The sequence below is a fragment of the Octopus bimaculoides genome, chromosome 16, assembly GCF_046866305.1.
Source record: "Octopus bimaculoides isolate indiv1 chromosome 16, ASM4686630v1, whole genome shotgun sequence".
Taxonomy (NCBI): domain Eukaryota; kingdom Metazoa; phylum Mollusca; class Cephalopoda; order Octopoda; family Octopodidae; genus Octopus; species Octopus bimaculoides.
Window position 1 is genome coordinate 21991271 of NC_142943.1, and position 24070 is coordinate 22015340.

A 24070-nucleotide genomic window follows, 5' to 3' on the forward strand; every position below is an offset into this window, starting at 1 on the left:
AAGTGCTCAGTGCACAATTCAAGAGTGTCTTCACTTCCCCTCTGAGTCACATGCAGATAAAGAACCCAGCTGATTTCTTTGACAATAGCACTCAGAAGTAAAAGACTGCATCCATTACCTACATTGACATTGAAGAGGAAGATGTAATAGCTGCCATAAACAAAATGAGCTCAAATTCGGAAACTGGCCCCGATGGTTTCCCGGCTGTCCTCTTAAAGTCGTGTAAACATGAATTAGCGGGACCACTCCGGATACTCTTCCAGAGTTTCCTTGCAAGTGGTAAACTTCCCAAAAAGCTGAAGGAAGGCACCATATGTCCTATCCATAAAGGTGGAAGCAGAGCAGAGGCTGAGAACTACAGGCCCATCTCTCTGACTTCACATATTAGCAAAGTCATGGAACGAATTGTCAGAAGGAGATTGATTACGTTCCTAGAAGAAAATGACTTGCTGAATGAAACCCAGCATGGTTTCCGTCCAGGTAGAAGCTGCCTCACGCAGCTCTTGCAGCATTATGACTGAGTCCTGAAGCAGCTACTTGACCATTCAAATGTTGATGTGATATATCTTGACTTTGCAAAAGCCTTTGACAAAGTTGATCATGGCTTGATATGTCACAAGCTGCGAAACCTTGGCATAGCTGGTAAATTAGGAGAATGGCTGCATGACTTCCTGAATGGTAGAAGTCAGACAGTTGCAGCCAATGGAGAACTATCTAGGGAAACGCAAATATTGAGCGGTGTTCCGCAAGGAACTGTCCTGGGGCCACTACTTTTCATAGTGGCCCTTCCGGACATGCCCACGGTCACTCGGAGAGCCACTGTCACTAACTACGCTGATGACACAAAACTATCTCAGGCAATAAAGAATCCTGATGATATTGTAAGTCTGCAGAATGACCTAAATGCAATATATGAGTGGGCAGAGCAAAATAATATGCAGTTCAATGCAAAAAAATTTCATGTACTGACCTACAAGGCCACAAGTGCCTCCCAACTGGCATACACAGGACCTAGAGGTACTGCAATCCCAGAACCACAAACAGTAAGAGACCTGGGCATCAACATGTGTAGTGATGCATCATTTCACATGCACATTGTCAAGTTGACAGCAAAGTGCAGACAACTGGCAGGGTGGATACTGAGGACATTCCAAACAAGGGATCAAAAAGTCATATTGACCCTATGGAAGACATTTGTTCTGAGCCGCCTAGACTATTGCTCTCAGTTGTGGTCACCACACAGTGTCAAGCAGACAGCAGAGCTCAAGGCAATTCAGTGTCACTATACAAAAAAGATCGCCACAGTCCAGCAGATGAACTACAGGGAGCGACTGAAGGCATTAGGTCTCTACTCCCTGGAGCGCAGGCGGGAGAGATATGTAATAATATACATATGGAAAATACTGGAAGGACTGGTGCCAAACTTTGGCATCAAGTACTACAGGAATGCCCGCACAGGTCACCACTACATGGTGCCAAAGGTGCCGTACACTGCATCTCACATAAGAACGAGATACTGCAGCAGCCTCGGTTTCAGAGGACCTCAGCTCTTCAATGGCCTGCCAAAACATTTGAGAGACCTGCAAAGCATGGATGTGGAGGTCTTCAAGACAAAACTCAACACTTTCCTCTCCACGATACCAGACGAACCAATGGCTCGAAATGAGACACAGTTTAGGGCAGCGATGTCAAATTCTCGTATACACCAGGTGTGCCATCAAAACTCTTGATTGGACTGTATCAGGTGGAGGAGAAGAGACATGCAAGGAACGTGAAGAGAGCACAGCATAAAGACGGAAAATCACGGTGGTGCTCCAGCATGACGACAGCCACTTGGCTGAAACCTATAAATAAATAAATAAATAAATAAATAAATAAATATATTGCAAGGGACTACTACTCTCAACTGTGGCCACTCTACCGTGTCAGATTAAAAGCAGAACTTGAGGCAGTTCAACGATGTTAAACAAAGATTACATCAATGGAACAGCTGAGCTACTGGTAGAGACTAAATGAGCAATGACTCTACTCTCTGGAGTGGAGACAGGAGAGGTATGCAGTGGTATATGTGTGGAAGATACTGGAGGGGCTGACACGAAATTTTGGAATTGAGAGCTATACTAGACCCTGAACTGGATGTCACTGCACTGTTAGAAAGGTCCCAGCTGTCTCATCTAGAGTGAGGACCATTTACTGCAATACCTTGGGATTCAAGGGCTTACAGCTGTTTAACACCTTGCAAAAGCATCAGAGGGATCTTCATGGAGTGGGGGTAGATATTTTCAAGAAACAACTTGACTTCCTGCAATCCAAAGTCCCAGATGAACCAATATCAAGGCAGAAGACTTAAAAGAGGGCAGCAGTGTTGAACTCCCTCCTTCACCAACAGCCAATCACATAAGATTGGTCATTGAAAAAGTGATTACACTGGAAGTGCCCCAGCATGGCCACAACTTTAGGGCTGAAATGTACAAAAGAATATAAGAATCATCATCATCATCGTTTAACGTCCGCTTTCCATGCTAGCATGGGTTGACTGAGGACTGGTGAACCAGATGGCTACACCAGGCTCCAATCTGACCAGGCTCCAATCTTCCTAACGCCAACCACTCAGAGAGTGTAGTGGGTGCTTTTACATGTCACCCACACAAAGGCAAGTCAGGCGGTACTGGCAACGGCCACGCTCAAAATGGTGTATTTTACATGCTACCTGCACAGGAGCCAGTCCAGCGGCACTGGCAACGATCTCGCTCGAATGTCTTTACACGTGCCACCAGCACAAGTGCCAGGAAAGCGACGCTGGGCACAGGTGCCATCACGATTTTGCTTTCGCTTGCCCCAACAGGTCTTCGCAAGCCAAGTATCGTGTCCAATGAAGGAGACGGCGTTGGCATGGGTGCCAACATATATACATGCTCCTACAAATGTATATACACAGTTAGACAGGCAAGGTGGGTGAGATTGAACAATGTAAAGAATAAATAGAAAACTATCCTTGTTTTCTTTTCTTTCTCCCTATTGTTCTCTTGTTACATGCATATACACACATATACACATACATATATGCACTAACACAAATGTGCATGCAAATACATAAGTGTATATATATATATATATATATATATATATATATATATACATATATATATATGTATAGATAGATAGATAGATATATGCACATACATATACATGCATACATGTACACATGTGCATCAGTGTGTGCATATGTGTAGATGCTTGTGGAGATACATGTATCTATTAAGTATACAATTTGGCATATTATAGGTGTGGAAGTGGGGGTGTTACAAAGTAATCATGTTTGTAAACACTTGTATATGTATTTACATGTACACACATATGTACGTAGATAGTCATAAATACATACACATATATGTATGTAGACAGTCATAAATACATACACACATATATACATGCGTGTACATGCGTGTACATGCATGTACTTGTATATGTGCACATAATAATGTGTAAGTACTCAATATGTGTGTGTATGTGTGTGTGTCCATGTGTATGCATGTGTATGTGTATATATGTATATGTGTGTGCGTCTGTGTTATGCATATATATATATATGTGTATGTGTGTGTGTGTTGTATATATATATATGTATGTGTGTATGTATGAGGGGATACCCAAAAGTAACCAGAAACGTTCTCTGTGGGGCAAGCCAGTTGTTGGTCAGACTTCTACTGCTAGGAGTCACTTGATGCGACTCTCAGGCATCAGTCTGCTTCCCAGTGTTGTCCAATGAGATCATACTGCCACATGGTGTATCATTGTTTAAAAGTGCTTCTCTCCTGTTCATTGATATTTGCGATGGCTGAAACAAAGGAACATGCTTCCATGAAATTCTGTTTTCTGCTGAGGGAAACGACAACTAAAACAGTTGTCAGGATTCAAACAGCTTATAAGGATGCTACCATGAGCAAAACATAAGTTTACAAGTAGTTTTCACGCTTTAGGAATGGTCACTTGTTGCTTGAAGACCAACCTTCTTCAGAGCCACCATCGACTTCCCAAACAAATGAAAACATCATGAAAATTCATGAACTGATCTTGGAGGACTGTTACCAAAGAATTGATGAACTTGTTGATATAACTGGTGTGTCCTGGAGCTCTGAGTGAGGAATTGTAAATGAAAAGAGTTGCAGCAAAATTTGTGCCTCACTTGCTCACAGAAGATCAAAATCAGTCACGATTGAATGCATGTTATGAACTGAAAGAACGTTTGGAAGCTGATCTGGATGTTTTTCAAAGGTCATCACTGGTGATGAAAGCAGGTGCTACAGCTATGACCCAGAAATGAAGCAGCAATGGATTCATTCCATGTCACCATGCCCCCAAAAAGCATGTCAAGTGAAGTCCAATGTCAAGACAATGTTGATTTGTTTCATTGATGCAAAAGGAATTGTCCACACAGAATTTGTTCCTTCTGGTCAAATTGTTAACCAGACATTTTACTTGGAAGTTTTGAAGCATTTGTGAGATGCAATGAGACGAAAATGCCCCAACCTGTGGAAAAGTAGAGAGTAGTGGTTTCATCACAACAATGCGCCTGCACACACCACCTTGTGTGTGAGGTAGTTTTTGACCAAAAATGGCATGACCCCACTTACCCACCCTTCTTAGACACCCGCTCTTGGTCCCTGTGACTTTTTTTTGTTACCCCGAATGAAAAAAGTCCTTAAAGGAAAACGTTTTGCAGAAGTGGAATAGGTAAAGAAAAAAACAACCAAGGCGTTAAAAGGCATCACTCCGCATGAGTTCCAGGACTACTTTGAACAGCGGAAAAAGCATCTGGATGAATGCATTGCTTCAAATGGAGAATACTTTGAAGGTGATAGTAAATGAATAAAATATTAGAAAATTCCAGTTTCTTTTGGGTACCCTCTCATATGTATGTGTATGTCTGTATGTATATATATATATATATATATATATATATATATATATATATATATATATATATATATATATACATATATACAGTTCTACCTTTTCATGCATGGAAGATAGATGTTAAACGATGATGATGATGATATATATATACATATACATATATATGTCTGTGAGTGTGTGTGTGTGTGTGTAGATGTGTATACATATATATGTGTATATGTGTGTATATCTATATATATATACATATGTATATATACATATATATGTATATATATGTGTGTGTGTGTATTAACTTATAGGCTACCCAGTTATATTCCATAACATACCATTGCAATTTTTTACTTTCTTTTTGTCACCTTTGTTATGCCATTATTCTTATTATTAAGGCAGCAACCTGGCAGAATCATTAGCACGCCAGGCAAAATGCTTAGCAGTATTTTCTCTGCCACTACATTCTGAGTTCAAATTCCGCCAAGGTCGACTTTGCCTTTCATCCTTTCGGGGTTGATTAAATAAGTACCAGTTAGGCATTGGGGTCAATGTAATCAACTTAATACCTTTGTCTATCCTTGTTTGTCCCCTCTATGTTTAGCCCTTTGTGGGCAATAAAGAAATAAAAAAAATTATTCTTATTATTACTTTCATTATTATCACTTTTGTTAAAATTAAATTCATTATTATACTTTATACCTTTGTGCACATACACCCATGCACTGTATGATAATGTGTGCATGTATTCACACATGTGTATGTATGTCCACATGTATACATTTAAGTATACATGTATGCATATATGCATGTATGCTTGCATGTGCATGCATATGTATTATGTGGCAATGTGTGTATATATGTATTCATATGCATGTATGTGCACAGATGCATGTATATATGTATGTATTTATGACTGTCTACGTATATGTTTATATGTAGACATATATGTACGTCTCTTTCTCTCTCTCTCAACATCAACTTTTTCTCCTCTCCCTCTCAAAATACATTGTGGCATATATTTTGATTCTTCCCATTCTTTCCCTCCCTCTTATGGATGTTGTGACAGACAGACAGACACGGAGATCCACTTGTCTTTAATAACATAAGATTTTTGAATTCCACTATTTATAGCGGGCAAGCAAATTGTTTGAATATTATATTGACAATACAGGAAATTGTTACCATATATTGTTATAGTACCATATGGAAGTAGTACAGATTGTTGAGTTTCATTTTCTGGGAACAACTTCTCTCTTTATACAATGTATTTGACAACATACACAATTCAGTGATATAATGGATTGATTGAGACACTGGTGTTCCAACATCACTAAGCCCCTTCAGCTAGAGACAAGCCCAGAACTCTGATTCTAAACAAGAGCAACCGTTCCTATTTATAGAATTCAGCAAACAAAACATTTTAAGAATGAATATACACATTATCATATAAGAGTATATTTACATATAATTTTTTTTAGATATATTATAGGAGAAATATGCTCAGTTTAGAATATTCTGATGGAAATTTCATCCAAGCATTATGTGTTTATCAATACAGCACATAAAAGCAGTATTTATAAAAGTATTTATAAGTAGTATTGTATATGTAAGTCGAGTACTGACTTAAGAATGTTTTTTGTAAAATAAGAATGTGCCTTAAGCACAAGTATACACAGCAAATATTCAGTTTTAAAATGTTGTCATGATATGAGAAGAGGTACTTTGGATACAATATCTGAAAAAAAACAGTATTTAAAAAAAGTGCTACTTCACAATCAAAACTATTATATAAAAAGAGATATTTTCAATATGATACTAATACATACATGTCAGAAATAAATTTTGACGACAAAGATTAACCATTGTATTCCTGAAATATTTTTGATGTCAAACTGCTTAGTTACACTAACTGCTGCTGTTTCTTTGAAATCCTTGAGAGCCAGACAAAAATTTTACTGATTAACTTTCTGATTTTCTCCGGTTCTTGTTCTTACACACTGCTAATCTCAGTCTCCACACATGAAGAGGTTGCAGTTCTTGTTAGTGACTTTTGATTAAGAAATTAAGGGATTTCTCTGTGAAAAGAAAGAAAAGCACAATAAAAGCATTACGAAGAGACCAAAAATTTATAAAGCTGGATTAGAATAAATTTAACTGACCACAATATATGCTTGATACTACACCTTGTCCTTAACAAATTTCTGGCTTTATGCATTATTATGATTAAAGTGGTAGCTAGAAGAGTCAGCAGAATGGTAGACAAAATGACTTGTGGTGTATTGAAAGGGCTCTCTCTGAATGGCATTCTTTAACCTCTGGGATACCAAAGAGTTCAGGTATGTCATTCTTCTGTACTTTCTCAATGACTATTTTACTGTTACTTCTGATAAGACATATACATAGATGACACTATCCTTCATTCTTTCCACACAATAGCATCATCCACATACAAGCAAGATGGAAATGGCCGGGTCAAGCTTGTCGCTATAAACTGAACTCAATTGTCAGGATTGCATTGCAGTTGGTTCTACAAGGTAAAAGATGTGGCTGACCAAAGGATACGTGGCAAAGAACAATAACAACAGATCTTACAAGTAGAAGGTTAACAATGGAACAAGTTGTCAAGGATGCTTTCCATGTTAGAAGGTAGAATGATCTTGTTGTGACCTCAAATACCACAAGGCACAATGAGAACTGAATGTAATGTAACAATATAGGTCTTGGAAACATCTTTCATTGAGAACATGATAGTTTTGTTAAATAGCATAAAGACATAGGGAAACAATCTTGCAATACATCCCTCCTATAAATGAACAATGCACAAATAAAACCTCAAAGATGATATAAATGTTTGGTCTCACATTTTTTCAAGGCAATCTTGTATGTATAATATTGCCAAATCAGCATTCCTAAGTCTAGGATTCTTCTTCAGATTCAAAAATACTTCAGTTGTAATCATCAGTTTAGATTCTACAAAGCTCAAGTATATGGATATGAAGGCTTCTCACATATCTGGATTAGTGATACTGCTAAACATTCTAGGCCAACTAGCTGGATAGCAAAGATTCAGTTACCAACATATTATAACCACTAGCTTGTAGGTAAGGTTTCCTCCCTGTTGTTGATAGTGGATTATTGAATTGTCCTTCTTGTATATATCAGCATGACCTAGTGGTTAGGGTTTGATATCCAGACTTGATATCCTAGATCATGGGTTTGATATCCAGACTTAGTGGTATTGCATTCTTGAACAAAACACTTCATCTTGCCTTGCTCTGCAATCACTTCAATATCTGACATGTGGCACACCATGCACCTGTACAAATGATGTTGATTTGATGGAGGGAGAAAGCTAATGTGCAGCACAAACATTTGATCACTACAATCATCTGTGCAGGTTGTTCAGCCAGAAAATATAGATCTGTCTTTCTTGAACTTGAGAGACTACCATATATCAGCAAAGCTAACTGGATTTTGCCACAATGTGAGTTGTTGCCTTTGACATAAAAGAGACAGATATAGAAAAAGATAGCATTTGAAAACACTGAACATTTAAACTGAAATAATATGCAATGTAAGAAGTCAGAAACCTTTCACATGGTAACAATTGTAATTGATCCTGGTATGATAAATATCATTTCTAGTACAGCTTTCTGTGGTACACTTGGATTCAAAGGCAAATTTGTTTAACCCTTTCGATACCAACTCAACTGAAAGTGCCTCTGGCTCTGTAGTACAAATGTCTTGTTTTCAAAAGTTCTGAATTAAAATCTTCCACCAAACCTTAGTCACAATTTATGTTCCTAACACTAGCTTATTGATAACTGAGTTATTTTACTAAATTCTTTGTTATATTTAAAACTGATTGAAACACAGAGCATCACAGAAATTTTGAGATTGGTTCTTGGATATTGAATGTCTCCCATGATAATTAACAACTGAGTATCAAAGCTTATAATGTGCAGAAAGAGACCCTGTGAGACCTCTGACAGTAGGCTGCTGTCCGCTCTCAAAGAATCTACCAGAACAAACAAGACTGAATGTTCTGAGAAGTAAAACAATAAGTGCACTCAGAAAATGCAAACCTCCACCAAGGTTACACCAATGTCCTCTCAACAATTAGCCAGAGATGATTTTTAAAATGAGAATATCTGAAAGAAACTCAACTGCTCTCACAAATGAAAATACTAAAAATGAACTCAACTGCTCTCAAAAATTAAGTTAAAAAACACAAAAAATAATCCAGAATCCTTGTCTAATACAAGATTGATGCCAAAATCTAATCAGTTTTGTACCAGTCACGAGACCAAACATCCCTGAATGTTTTATCCGGATCCATCCAGTGGTTCTTGAAATATCTTGTCCATGGACAAACAAACAAACAAACAAACACGACTGAAAATGATGCCTTCGCTAAGGCAGAGGTAATAATAATAATAAAGAATATATACTTCTGTTGTAGTGAAAATGGTACACTCCTTCTCACATGACAAAGTGAGAGCCACTCACTTTAGGGAAGCCAGTAGTAGTAGAGTTGTACGAGTTCTCAGTTGGAGTCAGTGTCAGTTACATGATATATACAAGTTCGAGTTACCCTCAAGGTAGACGTTTCAAAATCATTGGCTTGCTGAGCTATCAGTGATAGCACAATAGATGAATCAAAGATAAGACATGGAATGCCACCACAACATAATAGTGGTAACAAAAATATAACAGTGCCAGTGATAACATACAAGTGGACAAGGATCCACATTATAACAGTGACGAGGAGGATATAAACAATTCACATGGACAATGTTGAAAAAAAGAAATTTTTTTTTTCACCAGAAAATAATTCACGCAGACGTTGTAGAAAAATTTTTCACATGGAGAAATTAAAAACTCAACAGAGGAGTAACAAACATTTTTGTTGTATATATTTTATGAAAGATCTGTGAAATGGAAAATTTGTTAGAGGGTTTACTTGCAAAAATAGCAACAACAACAACTCAAAGAACAAGAAGAACAACAACAAATGCTATAACTAATGAAGTTGATAACAAAACCAGAAAATATGTTTTCGCAAGACCATGCAGCAAATTCAGTAAATGAATTTCAATCATAAATATGACCCAGAAGAATGAATCACTTTCTAGGCATATTACCAAAGATTTGAACAAATTTTCGAAAAAGAATGCCAAGACTGGACAAACAAAATGAGGAAACTGGCAACGATACAGCTTGAGAAATACTGTAACTTCATATTGCCTAAAAAATGTTTCTGATATAAATTTCATGGACACAATTGACATCTTATGTAGTGAACAGAGAATGTGAGAGATTTAAACTGGATAAATTAATTCCAGACTCATTCCAGTGCCTGATTTTTGCTCAGGGACTTACTGCTAAAAAGGAAGCAAAAGTCAGAATGAAAATTCTCACAAAGCTGGAAATGAACCAGGATATAACTCTCCAAACTGTCAGAAGAGTGAGGATATTAAAAGTAAGGCATGACACAGAAGAAATCCAATGCAGATATTGTTTACAGATAAAACCAGTGTAAAAAGGTTGGAAGATAGATAAAGTGTTTCACAAAAAACATGATATATATCATGTATATCATGTGGTGGTAGGCACCTGAGAAAAGAGTGTCTGTTCAAAAAGGCAAAGTGCTTTCATTGTGAGGACACAGGACATTAAATTGCACTGCAGAACTAAGATGATGAAAAATTGAACCAAATGAGAAAAAATAAATAGTTTGTCATCAGAAGAAAAACGTCTATACAACAAACATAAAATTCATAAAGATGAGAATCAAAACCACTATTGTCAAAATGCAATAAAACATGGGTAGTGACAACTCTATCATAAATGAAGAAACATGGAGGCAAATCGGTAAGCTGAAATTATTTAAATCAAATAAAGTAGCATACGGTGTTACAAGAAAGAAATTATATTTCATCGGCGGTGTAACTTTTCGAGATGAAATGAAAAGGACAATCATTTATGTGTTGAAAAAAATCACTACACCTATTTAGCATAGAATACATGGAGTTATTTAAAATGTGAGATACCCCCATTAGTGTTCTCTGTGAAAATGTAATCAGCACAGTTAAAAGTTCAAATGAAGTTGAACAACTGAGACAAAAAATTAAAAAATTGTTTTCAAATGTTTTTTTAGGAAGAATTAGGCTGTTGCACTAAAACAAAAGCAAGGATCAAAGTAAAAGAAAAGGCAAATTCCTGTTTTTACACCCAAGTGCTGTTTGCAGCGTTGGACCAGATCAATAAAGAGCTAAAAAGACTAGAAAGTCTAGCTATAATTGAAAAAGTCAACCATTCAGACTGGGCGGCTTCAACGGTTTATGTAAAGAAAAAAATAATAAACTAAGAGTGTGTGTGGACTTTTTGACTGGATTAAATGACTGTTTACTTGAACACAACTATCCATTACCAAAAGAAGAAGTGTTCTCAAAACTAAATGGAGGAAAAATTCTCTCAAAGTTCTTGGAAGCCTATCTACAGATAGAGGGAGAGGGAGATTGAGCACACCTTTTAACAATCCACATCATGGATTGTATAAATTCAAACGACTTTCTTTTGGAGTAAAAGTGGCACCTGCTATATTCTAACAAGTGATGGACACAATGTTAAATGAGTGCAACTTTATTATTGCTTATCTTGGTGATATTTTGATAAAGAGCGAGTGAGTGGAGCAACACTTCAAATGTATTAAAAAAGTATTCAGGAAAATAAATGAATATGGGTTTAGGAAAAGTGTGAATTTTTGATGAAAAAAAATCAAATATTTGAATCAAGTAACTGATGAAAGAGGACGAAGGCCAGACTCATCAAGGGTGACAGCAATATGGAATATACCTCCCCCAAAGAACGTCAAATTGTTACAAACATTTTTAGGATTGGCAAACTACTATGAAGTATACATCCTGAACATACGCAACACAAGGGCTCCACTAAACGAGCTGTTAAAAAAGGATGTCAAATGGTTTTGGTCAAAAAAATTCCAGAAAGCATTTGAGGAACTAAAAAGCATGTTAAACTTCAGACTTGTCGCTTACACACTTCAATCCGGAGTTGGAAACGATACTGGCAACCGATGCTAGTGAGTATGGGGTAGGTGCTGTACTCCAACACAAATATGAGGATGGCAGCCAAAAGGCCATAGCTCATGCATCAAGGATGCTCTTGCCAGCAGAAAGAAATTAAAGCCAAAGTGAAAAAGAGGCACTGGCAATTATATTTGGCATAAAAAACTTCCACAAGTTTATACATGGTTGACAGTTTAGACTACAAGCAAGCCATCACCTGTTGCTAATGATTTATAGATCCAAGAAAGGAATCCCAGTACATACAGCAAACAGGTTGCAGCGATGAGGTGCGATACTACTAAACTACAACTATGCAATGGAATATTTACCCTCGAAAAAGCTAGGACATGCTGACGGCCTATCTATGTTAATACCTAGAAATGGCGAACCATTCAAGGATATAGTAATAGCAGCCCTATGAGCCGAAAAGGAAATTAAACACATAATGTGGAACACAGTATGAGAGTTACCAATAACTCTAGACATGCGTCAAAAGACAAGTTCATTAATGATACAAAAAAGAAAAACTCTTGGGTCAGTGAAAGAAAACAAAAAAAGGTTCAGTGAGAAAAAGCAAGATATAAACATATATTCAACATGCAATGGCATACTGATGCATGACCAAAGTGTAGTGGTACCTGAGACTCCACAAAAAAGAATGTTAAAAGAATTGCATACTGGACAACCAGGTATCGCAAGGATCAAAGTACTTATGCGCAGTTGTGTGTATTGGTTGAAGATAGACAAGGAAGTTGAAAACATAGTAAAAAGCTGTAGAGGATGTGCTCTGGCAGCAAAATTGCCTACTAAAAAATGGGAGCCTTGGCCAGAAGTAAAAAGTCTGTGGTCATGACTAGATATCGATTTTGCAGGTCTGTTAAATGGTTATTACTACTTAGTAGTAGTTGACAGTTATACAAAATGGCTGGAAATTGTTAAGTGCAAAAGACCAACTGCTTCAATTGAAGTAAATTTTTTGCACAAATTATTCACAAGATTTGGCATACCAACCAGATGTGATTGCATCTGAGAATGGAACACAATTTGTGTCTAGTGAATTCAGAAAATTCTGAGAAAATGTTCACGGTAGAACATAAAATAACACCTTACCATCCCAGATCAAATGGACAAGCAAAGCAGTTTGTTGGACACTTTTAAAAGAGCTCTGGGAAAAGCAAACAAAGAAGCCACAAATGAAGTTGCAGCAATTCCAATGGGTATACTGAGTGACACCAGCAGGAAATTCACCAGCTGAACTGATGTTCACAAGGAAGGTGAAATCAATTTTTGATAAACTGTTACCTGGCAAGGAAACTAAAGTAACAGGAAAGACAATCCAAAATTTTTCAAAATTGGTGATAATGTGTACAATAGGTTGTATAAAAATGTAAAACAATACTGGGAAGAAGGAAAAATTACAAAGTACATAGAAAAAATGCTGTACAGAATTAAAAGCAGAAAAAGTATTGAAAAAAGACACAGAAACCAATTAAAGAGATCCATAGAAAATTAACCAGACAGAGTGGAAGAAACTATGGAATAGCTGTGATACGACACATTTCAGGTACCAACAAGCAGTTGAACCTATGTGCACAAGTAGAAGAAAAAGGAAGAACATATAGTTGCTACAAACAGACTCCAAAAGGAAAAATTTTAAGTTTGGAAAAAAAATGCTAAAAAGGGAGGAGGGGTGAATAAAGTAAAATAAAATTACTGACTTCACCCTCCCCAAAAAAAACTAAAAGGGGAGATGTGACAAAGTGGTACGGGGCAGCTGCTATAAAGTCAGACAGTCAGTTGTTGTAGGGGGTCAGTAGTAGTAGAGTCGTTGTATGAGTTCTCAGTTGGACTTAGTGTCAGTTATGTGATATATACAAGTTCAAGTTACCATCAAGGTAGATGTTACAAAGTCACCTTACAGAGCTATCAGCAATAGCACGATAGACAAGTCAAAGATAATAAGACATGTAATACTGCCACAACATAATAGTGGCGACAAGAATATCACAGTACCGACGGCAACATAGAAGTGGACAAGGCTTCATGTTATAATAACTTCAAAGCCGAAATGCTGATGTAGATCAAGCAACAACCCATCAGTGGCTGGGAAGTTCAGGACTGAAAACAGAGAATTGAAAGTTTCATATTGGTGACACAAGATCAAAGCTTGCTTACCAAAAACTACCAGGCTAACATTCTTCCAAATAGTTCTGACCCTAATTGCAGATTCTGCGATACGTTTAACAAAACAACAGACCATCTTGCTTCGAGATGTCCTGACACCAAACAAATACAAAAATTGCCATGACAGGGTAGGACAGTATTTACATTAGAAAATATGTAAACAATACAAAATCAGCACTCCTGTTTACTGGTATAAACATCATCCTGAGCCAGTTGTTGAAGGTAAAAATGTCACTATCCTCTGAAATGTTCCAGTCAGCAGCAACAGAATGATCCAGGCTAATCAACCAGACATAGTCATTAAAAACAGGAAAGAAAATACTTGTAGACTAATATATGTAAGTGTTCTGTAAAGGAATTTGACAAATTAAGTAAATAAAGGACTTGGAAACTGAAATACAAAAGATGTGATATCTTAAAGCAAGAACTGTTACTGTTATTGTGGGAGCCCTAGGTATAGGGATGTCAGAAACATCTAGATAATATCCCAGGAGAACCATGTCTCAGAGAAATCCAAAAGATTGTGCTAACAAGAAAAACCCTATCAATTTAAATATCTGTGTTGTATTACATGAAGATATTTCGCTACTGCCCCTGCCACTTCTCTTCCCCAAGCTTTCAGTCATACTGTAACATCTCTTATCCTTCACTTGCCCTAGGATCCTTGGTGTGTCTTGGCAAATGATTGTAGCAAGCATGCAGATTAAAAGTCATAATAATAATAATAATAATAATAATAGTAATAATAAATGCCCTAATTCAACACCAGGAACTGGTTCTCATGACTTTTTATCTGAACTGATTGAAAGTGTTATGTACATGTTTTGTCTTGGTATAAATGATGGGCTACAGCAAATATTCTGCTCAATACCACAGATTTTCTTGTCAGTTGTTTGCCCATAACCAGTTGAGCATGTCCTTTGGTGGCTGACAATATGTTCATCTCTGATCATGAGCAGAAGTAGTGGGGGAGCATCATAGCCATGTGTTGAGAGGAATTCTTTGGGGTTTGAATAAAACAAGAAAGCATCATATTCAGTAACAAAACAGGTAAAGGAATACTTAAGTGAATTCCAAATACAACAAATCCCAGAACAAGACATACTAGAAACAAGCACAGAAAAAACTAAGCTTATGAAAACCTGTGCTGAAACTGCTGCCTTAGATATTCTTACTGATAAATGCAATAAAAACCTCTCAATGGCAAATACCCAAAGAGGGCTAATAATGCTGATGTTGACAAAGTAATTAGTGTCTTCTGGCTTAAAATCAGAAAGAGAAAGGTTTATCATAGCAGCCCAAGATCAATGCCTACCTACAAGGAGCTACCAGGCCAACATATTAAAGAACATCAGTAGCCCAACATGTTGTGTATGTAAACAACAAAATAAAACTATTGACCATGTTGTCTCCATGTGCAGTCTTCTTGTGCCTACAGAGTATCTCAACTGGCATGATAGAGCAGCACTGGGTAATTTGCAAAAACCTGGAGCTGCCCAATGCTAAAAACTGCTGGGAACACAAACCACTTCCAGTGCTTGGAAATGATCACATCTCACTCCTCTGAAACTTTACCGTTCAAACTGACAGAAAGATAGATGCAAATAGGCTAGACATTATATTAAGAGACTTCAGACAAAAATCATGCCTCCTCATTTATATGACTGTCCCAATCGACATAAATGTATCTGTCAAGACTTAACAAAAACCGAGCAAGTATAAAGATCTTGAAATAGAAATTGGCAAAACGTGGAACCTCAAGACTAAAACAATACCTGTTGTCATAGGTGTGCTAGGAATAATAGCAAAAGGGGCTGATTCCTACCTAGCTCAGATACCAGGAAACCCCCAAATGGCAGAAATTCAAAATATAGTGCTCATGGGAACTGCCTATCATCATCATCGTTTAACGTCCGCTTTCCATGCTAGCATGGGTTGGACGATTTGACTGAGGACTGGTGAAACCGGATGGCAACACCAGGCTCCAGTCTGATTTGGCAGAGTTTCTACAGCTGGATGCCCTTCCTAACGCCAACCACTCAGAGAGTGTAGTGGGTGCTTTTACGTGTCACCCGCACGAAAACGGCCACGCTCGAAATGGTGTCTTTTATGTGCCACCCGCACAAGCCAGTCCAGGGGCACTGGCAACGATCTCGCTCGAAAATCCTACAGGAGCCAGTCAGGCGGTACTGGCAACGGCCACGCTCAAAATGGTGCATCTCATGTGCCACCCGCACAAGAACCAGTCCAGGGGCACTGGCAACGATCTTACTTGGCTTGCCGGGTCTTCTCACGCACAGCCCATTTCCAAAGGTCTCGGTCCGTAGTCATCGCCTCGGTGAGGCCCAATGTACGAAGGTCTTGCCTCACCACCTCAGCCCAGGTCTTCCTGGGCCTACCTCTTCCACGGGTTCCCTCAACTGTTAGGGTGTGGCACTTTTTCACGCAGCTATCCTCCTCCATTCTCACCACATGTCCATACCAGCGCAATCGTCTCTCTTGCACGCCACAACTGATGCTTCTAATGTTCAGCTTTTCTCTCAAGATACTTACACTCTGACGGGTATTCACATTGACATTACACATCCAACGGAGCATACTGGCTTCATTCCTTGCGAGCTTACGTATGTCCTCAGCAGTTACAGCCCATGTTTCACTGCCATGTAGCATGGTTGTTCGTACGCATGCGTCATACAGTCTGCCTTTTACTCTGAGTGAGAGTCCCTTTGTCGCCAGCAGGGGTAAGAGCTCTCTAAACTTTGCCCAGGCTATTCTTATTCTAGCAGCTACACTTTCAGCGCACCCACCCCCACTACTAACTTGGTCGCCCAGATAGCGGAAGCTATCGACTACCTCTAGTTTTTCACCCTGGAATGAGATAGAAGTTGTTTCCTGTTTGTTTGCAGTCTTTATTGCACCTGAACATCTGCCACAAACAAAAACTAACTTGCTAGTTAACCTGCCTTTGATGTTGCTGCACCTCTTATGTGTCCATAGCTTGCACCGGGTACATCTTATAGAGTTACTACCTACTCCTTTTCTACATACTGAGCAGGGCCATCTACCTGAAGGGGTTTGTGTTTTATCTACCTTCCTACTTATTAGGATTTTGGTTTTAGCTAGGTTGACTCTAAGGCCCTTCAATTCTAGACCTTGCTTCCACACCTGAAACTTCTCCTCTAGTTCTGATAGTGACTCCGCAATTAGGGCAAGGTCATCAGCATAGAGGAGCTCCCAGGGGCAGCCTGTCTTGAACTCCTCTGTGATTGCCTGGAGGACTATGGTAAATAATAGGGGGCTGAGGACGGAACCTTGGTGGACCCCTACCTCTACCCGGAATTCATTGCTGTACTCATTTCCAACCCTCACCTTACTGGCAGCATCTCTGTACATGGCTCGCACAGCTCTCACTAACCATTCTTCTATCCCAAGTTTCCTCATTGACCACCAGATAAGGGATCGGGGGACCCTGTCAAAGGCTTTCTCCATGTCAACGAAAGCCAGGTACAGAGGTTTATCCTTAGCTAGGTATTTCTCCTGCAACTGTCTCACTAGAAATAAGGCATCAGTAGTGCTTTTACCTGGCACGAACCCAAACTGCATCTCATCTAAATTGATTCGCTCCCTAATTAGTTGGGCTATGACCCTCTCTGTAACTTTCATAACCTGATCTAACAGCTTGATGCCTCTGTAATTATTTGTATCTAAAGCGTCCCCTTTACCTTTGTAGCAGTTGACTATGATGCTGCTACACCAGTCATAGGGTATGACTCCTTCGTGTATCACCTGGTTCGTAATACGGGTGACTAGGCTATAGCCAACACTGCCAGATATTTTGAGCATCTCTGCAGTGATTCCTGATGGGCCGGGGGCTTTCCCGGTCTTCATACTCTTAATTGCTTTATCTACCCTGGTGCTATCAACTCGGATAGCTGGTCCCTCTATTGGGTCGACATAAGGCAGGCTCTCTTTCTCCCATATATCCTGCCTATATCCTATGTAAAATACTGTCTATGTAATCTCAAATTTAAAAAAAAACTTATAATTTTCTTATGCTTTCTTAAACATTCTCTAGAACAATGCTATATGCAAAACCAAATATATGACACTCTAGGCATGACACCAACTTAAACTTCTAAATGTTGTCTCTTGAGGTCTCTGGGTGAGACTTAGAGTCAACTTGTAGAAAGCGAAAGTCAAACATATAATAATAATAATAATAATAATAATAATAATAATAATAATAATAATAATAATAATAATAAATACAAAAGACCTGAATGAAGGCCTGAATACAAAATGAAATAATTCAAAAGGCCTGAACATTATCATTGAAAAACTGAAGTAGTGCATACATCCATAAAAAAGTAAGGCTAACTAGGTTTGAACAACGAATTAAGCAATACCGGCAAAACAAATTGTTGTTTAGAACCGACCAAAAAATATTTTATCAAGAGGTTATTGATGATAAAAATGTGAAAGATTAGTCCCTGATGCTGATGAAAGTCAACTTTTCTGGGGTAAGATATGGAGTAAGCAAGAACAACATAACAGCTTCTTATAATCAGCAAGAGGCTATCCACTTCACAGAAGACAGTATCAGAAATATGAGTAAAAAGATAAGCAACTGGAAAGCAGCAGGACTTGATGGTGTACAGGGATTTGGGATTAAAAAGTTCAGTAGTTGCCATTAACCAATCACAGAGCAATTTAGTGCACTGATCAATGGAGAAGAAATCCCAGGCTGGTTGACAAAAGGACAAATGGTGTTATGCCTCAAAAAAGCATCAAAGGGTGGCACATAAAATACACCATTTTGAGCGTGGCCGTTGCAAGTACCGCCTGACTGGCCTTCGTGCCAGTGGCACGTAAAAGCACTCACTACACTCTCGGAGTGGTTGGTATTAGAAAGGGCATCCAGCTGTAGAAACTCTGCCAAATCAGATTGGAGCCTGGTGTAGCCATCTGGTTTCACCAGTCCTCAGTCAAATCGTCCAACCCATGCTAGCATGGAAAGCAGACATTAAATGACGATGATGATGATGATGATGATATATACGATGGGCTTCTTTCAGTTTCCGTCTACCAAATCCACTCACAAGGCCTTGGTCGGCCTGAGGCTATAGTAGAAGACACTTGCCCAAGGTGCCATGCAGTGGGAATGAACCCGGAACCATGTGGTTGGTAAGCAAGTTACTTACCACACAGCCACTCCTGCGCCTATGACGTAGTGGCAGACGAAATACCGCTAAACATTTCGTCCGGCATGCTAACGATTCTGCCAGCTCTACTTACAAAAATATAGATTAATGTATAATTTTTTTCTATGCTCAAAATTTTTTGTTTACAATATTGATAGATGCCACCAAAGAAAAAATGTAATCTCTCCAGAAACAACTATATAGCAAAGAGGATTTTAGAAAACCGAAGGCAAGAGTCTCAAGACAGAAGCAAGATGACACTTTTTCAACATCAGCAAAGGCATGCTGCAGCACATGAGATGAAGTCTCAATACAGAAGAGAGATGAGACTTTCCCGAGATCAGGAAATGCATGCTGCAGCACGTCAAATGGAGTCTCAAGACAGAAGCGAGATGAAACTTTTTCAAGATCAGCAAAGGCATGCTGCAGCATGTCAAATGGAGTCTCAAGACAAGTGAGATGACACTTTCTCAAGATCAGCAAATGCATGCTGTAGCAAATCAGATGGAGTTTCAATATAGAAGGAAAATGAGACTTTCCCAAAATTTCCAAATGAAACTAATGGCATGCACTGCTCAGGTGGCAGGGTAAGATTGCCAGCACTATTACCTCCTCTTCAACCTCTTATAGATCTTCTGTAAGGCACTTTCATCCAGTCTAAGGATTTTCTGAACAATATCAGACAATACAACTCTGCATTTCAAATGACATCGTTTGGTGCATCTAAGGAGATAGTTGAACATGGATTTACACCAACATTGAAGGGCAAGTCTATCACCTCATTGCTTCCCTGTTACCCACAAATGAACAACTGCACTTCCTTCAAGTTTACTTCATGAGTGATGTAGAAACAAACCCAAAGACGTATCAAAACTTCAGATGATGGTTGTATTAGACGCAGCACCAACTGCTGCAAAGGAGAGTATATCCACTGACAGCTTTTTGGTGTGTTCAAAAATCACATACCCCACCCCCAATTTCTATGACAGGTTAAGGCCTCGAATACTTCAAACAGAGGCATGCTGGGTATCTCTGCTAGTTAATATAATAATGCTAATAATAGCAATGATGATGATGATGAGGAGGAGGAGGAGGAGGAAAGCTAGTTAAGAGTAGCAACATCATACTAGATAAAGCCAATGAAATAAGAGAATTAGACCAAAGCCAGGCATACAAATATTTAGGCATCAATGAACTAGATAGGATACAACACACACAAATGAAAGAGAAAATAAAGAAAGAATACTATAGACGAGTTAGATCAATACTGAAAACAGAGCTCAATGCTAAAAATGAGATAATAGGTATTAACACTTTAGCCATCCCAGTTATAAGTTACAGCTACAATATCTTTAACTGGACACTAAATGAACTAACCAAAATAGACAGGAAAACAAGAAAAATAATGACAGGATCTAGGATGCACCACCCAAAATCTGACATAGAAAGGCTATATATACAATGTATAGAAGGTGGTAGAGGCCTTAGACAGCTGGAAAACTATTATGAAATAGTCACCATAGGACTGCAAAAATACCTACTTCAGAAGCAAGGAAAACTAATACAAATAGCCACAAAACACGAGCAAAATGAAAAACTGTTTTCAGTATTTAAGGAAGCTGGCAAATACAAACAAGAAATCATACTACCTAACAAATACGAAGAAGAAACAACAAAAGCTATTCAACAAATGAAATCCAAACTAAAACTAGAACAGCAACAGACCATGATAAAATGATGGCAAGAAAAGCCCCTTCATGGCAAATACTGGGCTAAACTAAATGCAAAAGAAATAGACAGAGAAAAATCCCAGCAATGGTTGAGAAGCTCAGAAGGCCAATAGGCCAGATATAGTTGTCAGAGATCATGAAGAAAAAAATGCTTTCTAATTGATGTATCAACATTTCTCCAAAAGAAATGGAGAAACTTTCAAAATACAAAGACCTGGAAATAGAGGTAACTCGAATGTGGAATCTAAAAACAGAAACAATTCCTATCATAGTAGGCGCATTAGGTATAAAAAAAATATTCAGACAAATACATAACAAAAACACCAGAAATTACAAGTATAATATAACATACAGAAAATTGCACTACTAGGCACTGCACACATCCTACGTAAAACACTTTCAATACAGTAACCATAAGAGCATCACAACAAACCACAGCACATACCCAAAGCACACAGAGCTGCGTTTGGTAGTGAAGTGAAAGCTCGCTATAAAAATAAAACTACTGAATAATAATAATAATAATAATAATAATAATAATCCTTTCTACAATAAGCACAAGACCTGAAATTGGGGGTTGGGAAGGGATTAGTCGATTACATTGACCCCAGTGCTCAACTGGTACTTATTTCATTGACCCCAAAAAGATGAAAAGCAAAGTTGACCTCAGTGGAATTTGAACTCAGAATGTAAAGATGGGAGATTTTAGGGTATTTATAAAGTGTGCAGATATTTCTTCAGGATGGATGGTTTTGAACCTAATGCTTTGATAGCAACAGAAACAACCATTATATTAGACTCTTGCAGCTACCACATCTTGGTGATTTCAATTTTCAAGTTTTCATATTTGTCAACCTTTTCTCTTTTTTTCATGACTATGTTGATCTCCTGGCACTGCCATGTCAATTATTAGGCATTCTTGCTTGTCCCTTGCAAAGGCTACTGTATCCAGCCTTTGGTGCTCTAACAGCTTGTCTGTCTGAACGTCAAAGTCCCAGATGATCTTTGCCTTCCTGTTTAAATTCATTACCTTTTCTAGTGTATGTTGGTACCAAGTATCTGTTACCTCATATCCATACTTCTGGCTTGGTAGCCAGTGAAGATTCAGTGTTCATTTTGCAGAGGTCTGTTGTACTTGTGTGGTGTATATATCCCTTTCAACTGAGTTGATATTCAATGCCTGGTCTTAGGCAGCAATGATCATACTTTAGCACGTTTCCAATGCCCTTTGGACCATTCTTCTAAGCAACTCAAATCTTTACACAAGGTTTTAATATCACCTTTGTTGCTCAATTTCTATCATGGTGCCTTCTGTTCTCCAACTAAAATTGAAGTTGATCTACTGAAGTCCCTTATTTCCTATAGATCTTTCATTCAAATATACTTCAGGATTCTATCAACCTTTCAGATCACACTGTCTCAATTAAAGCATCTCAAATTGACTGGTTCAGCAAAGATCAGATTAAAAAGGAACTTTGTTCATCTTAATTTCAGATCACTAAGTTCACAATGTCATGATCAAAACATCTCATAGTGACTGGTTCAGTCTCTGTTCATGTAATACTTATTTCTTCAAGCCTCATCATTAGGTTCCTCTGTTCCTCAGCCATATTGCTTACCTAGCATTATGGGTTCTTCTACATTCTTTCTTTCCATTCTTCGTGCAAGTCCCTATCCTCTACTACACCTTTACCTTGCCTATCCATCTGCTGACCTTCACCTACATTATCCTCCTTGAGGTTATCATCACTACAGAGGCTTTCTCTGATTGTCCAAATTTGAATTTCACTCAAAAACCCTGTACTCAGAATCATCCTTATCTAATTCATGAGTCTATTTTCAGTAATCTGGAACATACCTAGCTGGTTTCAAAATTCTAGTGCTCTTTTACCAACGGTTTTACATTTACCATTGTTCTTGTCTAGCAAGGTTTGTTCATGACACTTACTTGCATTTTTCTTCATAGCAATTGAGCACTTGTATGTGCAAACACATTATGTATTTTGACTAGTAAACAGACCATAACCAGGTGGAGCCTGGTCTTCCACTCCATTGTTCTCTGAGGGACCCCTACTGGGTGCAGGAAATCTGGTGTCTTGAACACCTAAGGGAGTCTTCCCATTCATGCCCTTATCTGGATAAGTGTTAGTTTCCGTCACTGCAAATAATAAGAGTGATTTCCTACAGGATTTACTCCCTGAGTGTATCTAATTAAGATTTTCATGTAAAGGATGACCCCCAATTGGAACACCAGTTCTAACTTGGTTGCTGGCCAAGGCTTAGAGACACCAAGTTTGCTATGTGTAACTTTCCACAGGCCAGCCATACACACACACGCAAACATACACACACAAACATACATACATACACACATAGAGGCACAAATACATATATACATGCATTACTACATAATATATATATGCATGCATGTATAAAAGTATACATGCACATACATATATGTACATAAACATGAACATATACACATACATACATAAATATATACATGCGATATATTTATGATAATTATACATACATATTATGATTATAAGACATTAAAAGAATCATTTAAATACCTGTCATGTATATACACATGCATAAAAGTATATAACATAAAAATAGTAGTAGTAATAATAATGTTAATAATAATAATAATAATAATAATAATAATAATAATAATAAACGGTAATAAAAATAATAGAATAGATGTAGAATATAACTAGATGGTATACAAATTAAATATATATATAATGGACTCTCCTGTCAAAGATGACATATGAGTATTCAGCATAAGCTGAACAACCCATACAAATAATTTGTTTATAGTGATCAAATGTATGTGCTGTACATTGGCTTGCACCCTCCATCAAATCGACATTGTCCTTGCACAGTATACCATGCATCAGGTGTCAAAGTGATCACCGAGCAACATAAGGTGAAGTGTTTTGCTCAAGAACACAAC

General features: G+C 38.0%; 1 protein-coding gene across 7 annotated transcripts in view; it reads right to left on the bottom strand.

The window, feature by feature from the left end:
• LOC106874300 (uncharacterized) overlaps positions 1-24070 on the bottom strand; it is a 377625-nt gene that overhangs the window by 328556 nt on the left and 24999 nt on the right. For 3 of the 7 annotated variants that reach the window (XM_089364247.1, XM_089364246.1, XM_089364245.1), the window contains exon 2: positions 6735-6983. In XM_089364247.1, coding sequence (XP_089220373.1) covers positions 6735-6771 — 37 coding nt within the window. In that variant the 5' untranslated portion in view covers positions 6772-6983. Of the gene's footprint in view, positions 1-6676; positions 6984-24070 lie in introns of all 7 variants that reach the window. The other 4 variants (XM_089364252.1, XM_089364250.1, XM_089364249.1 and 1 more) reach the window with 2 other exon arrangements.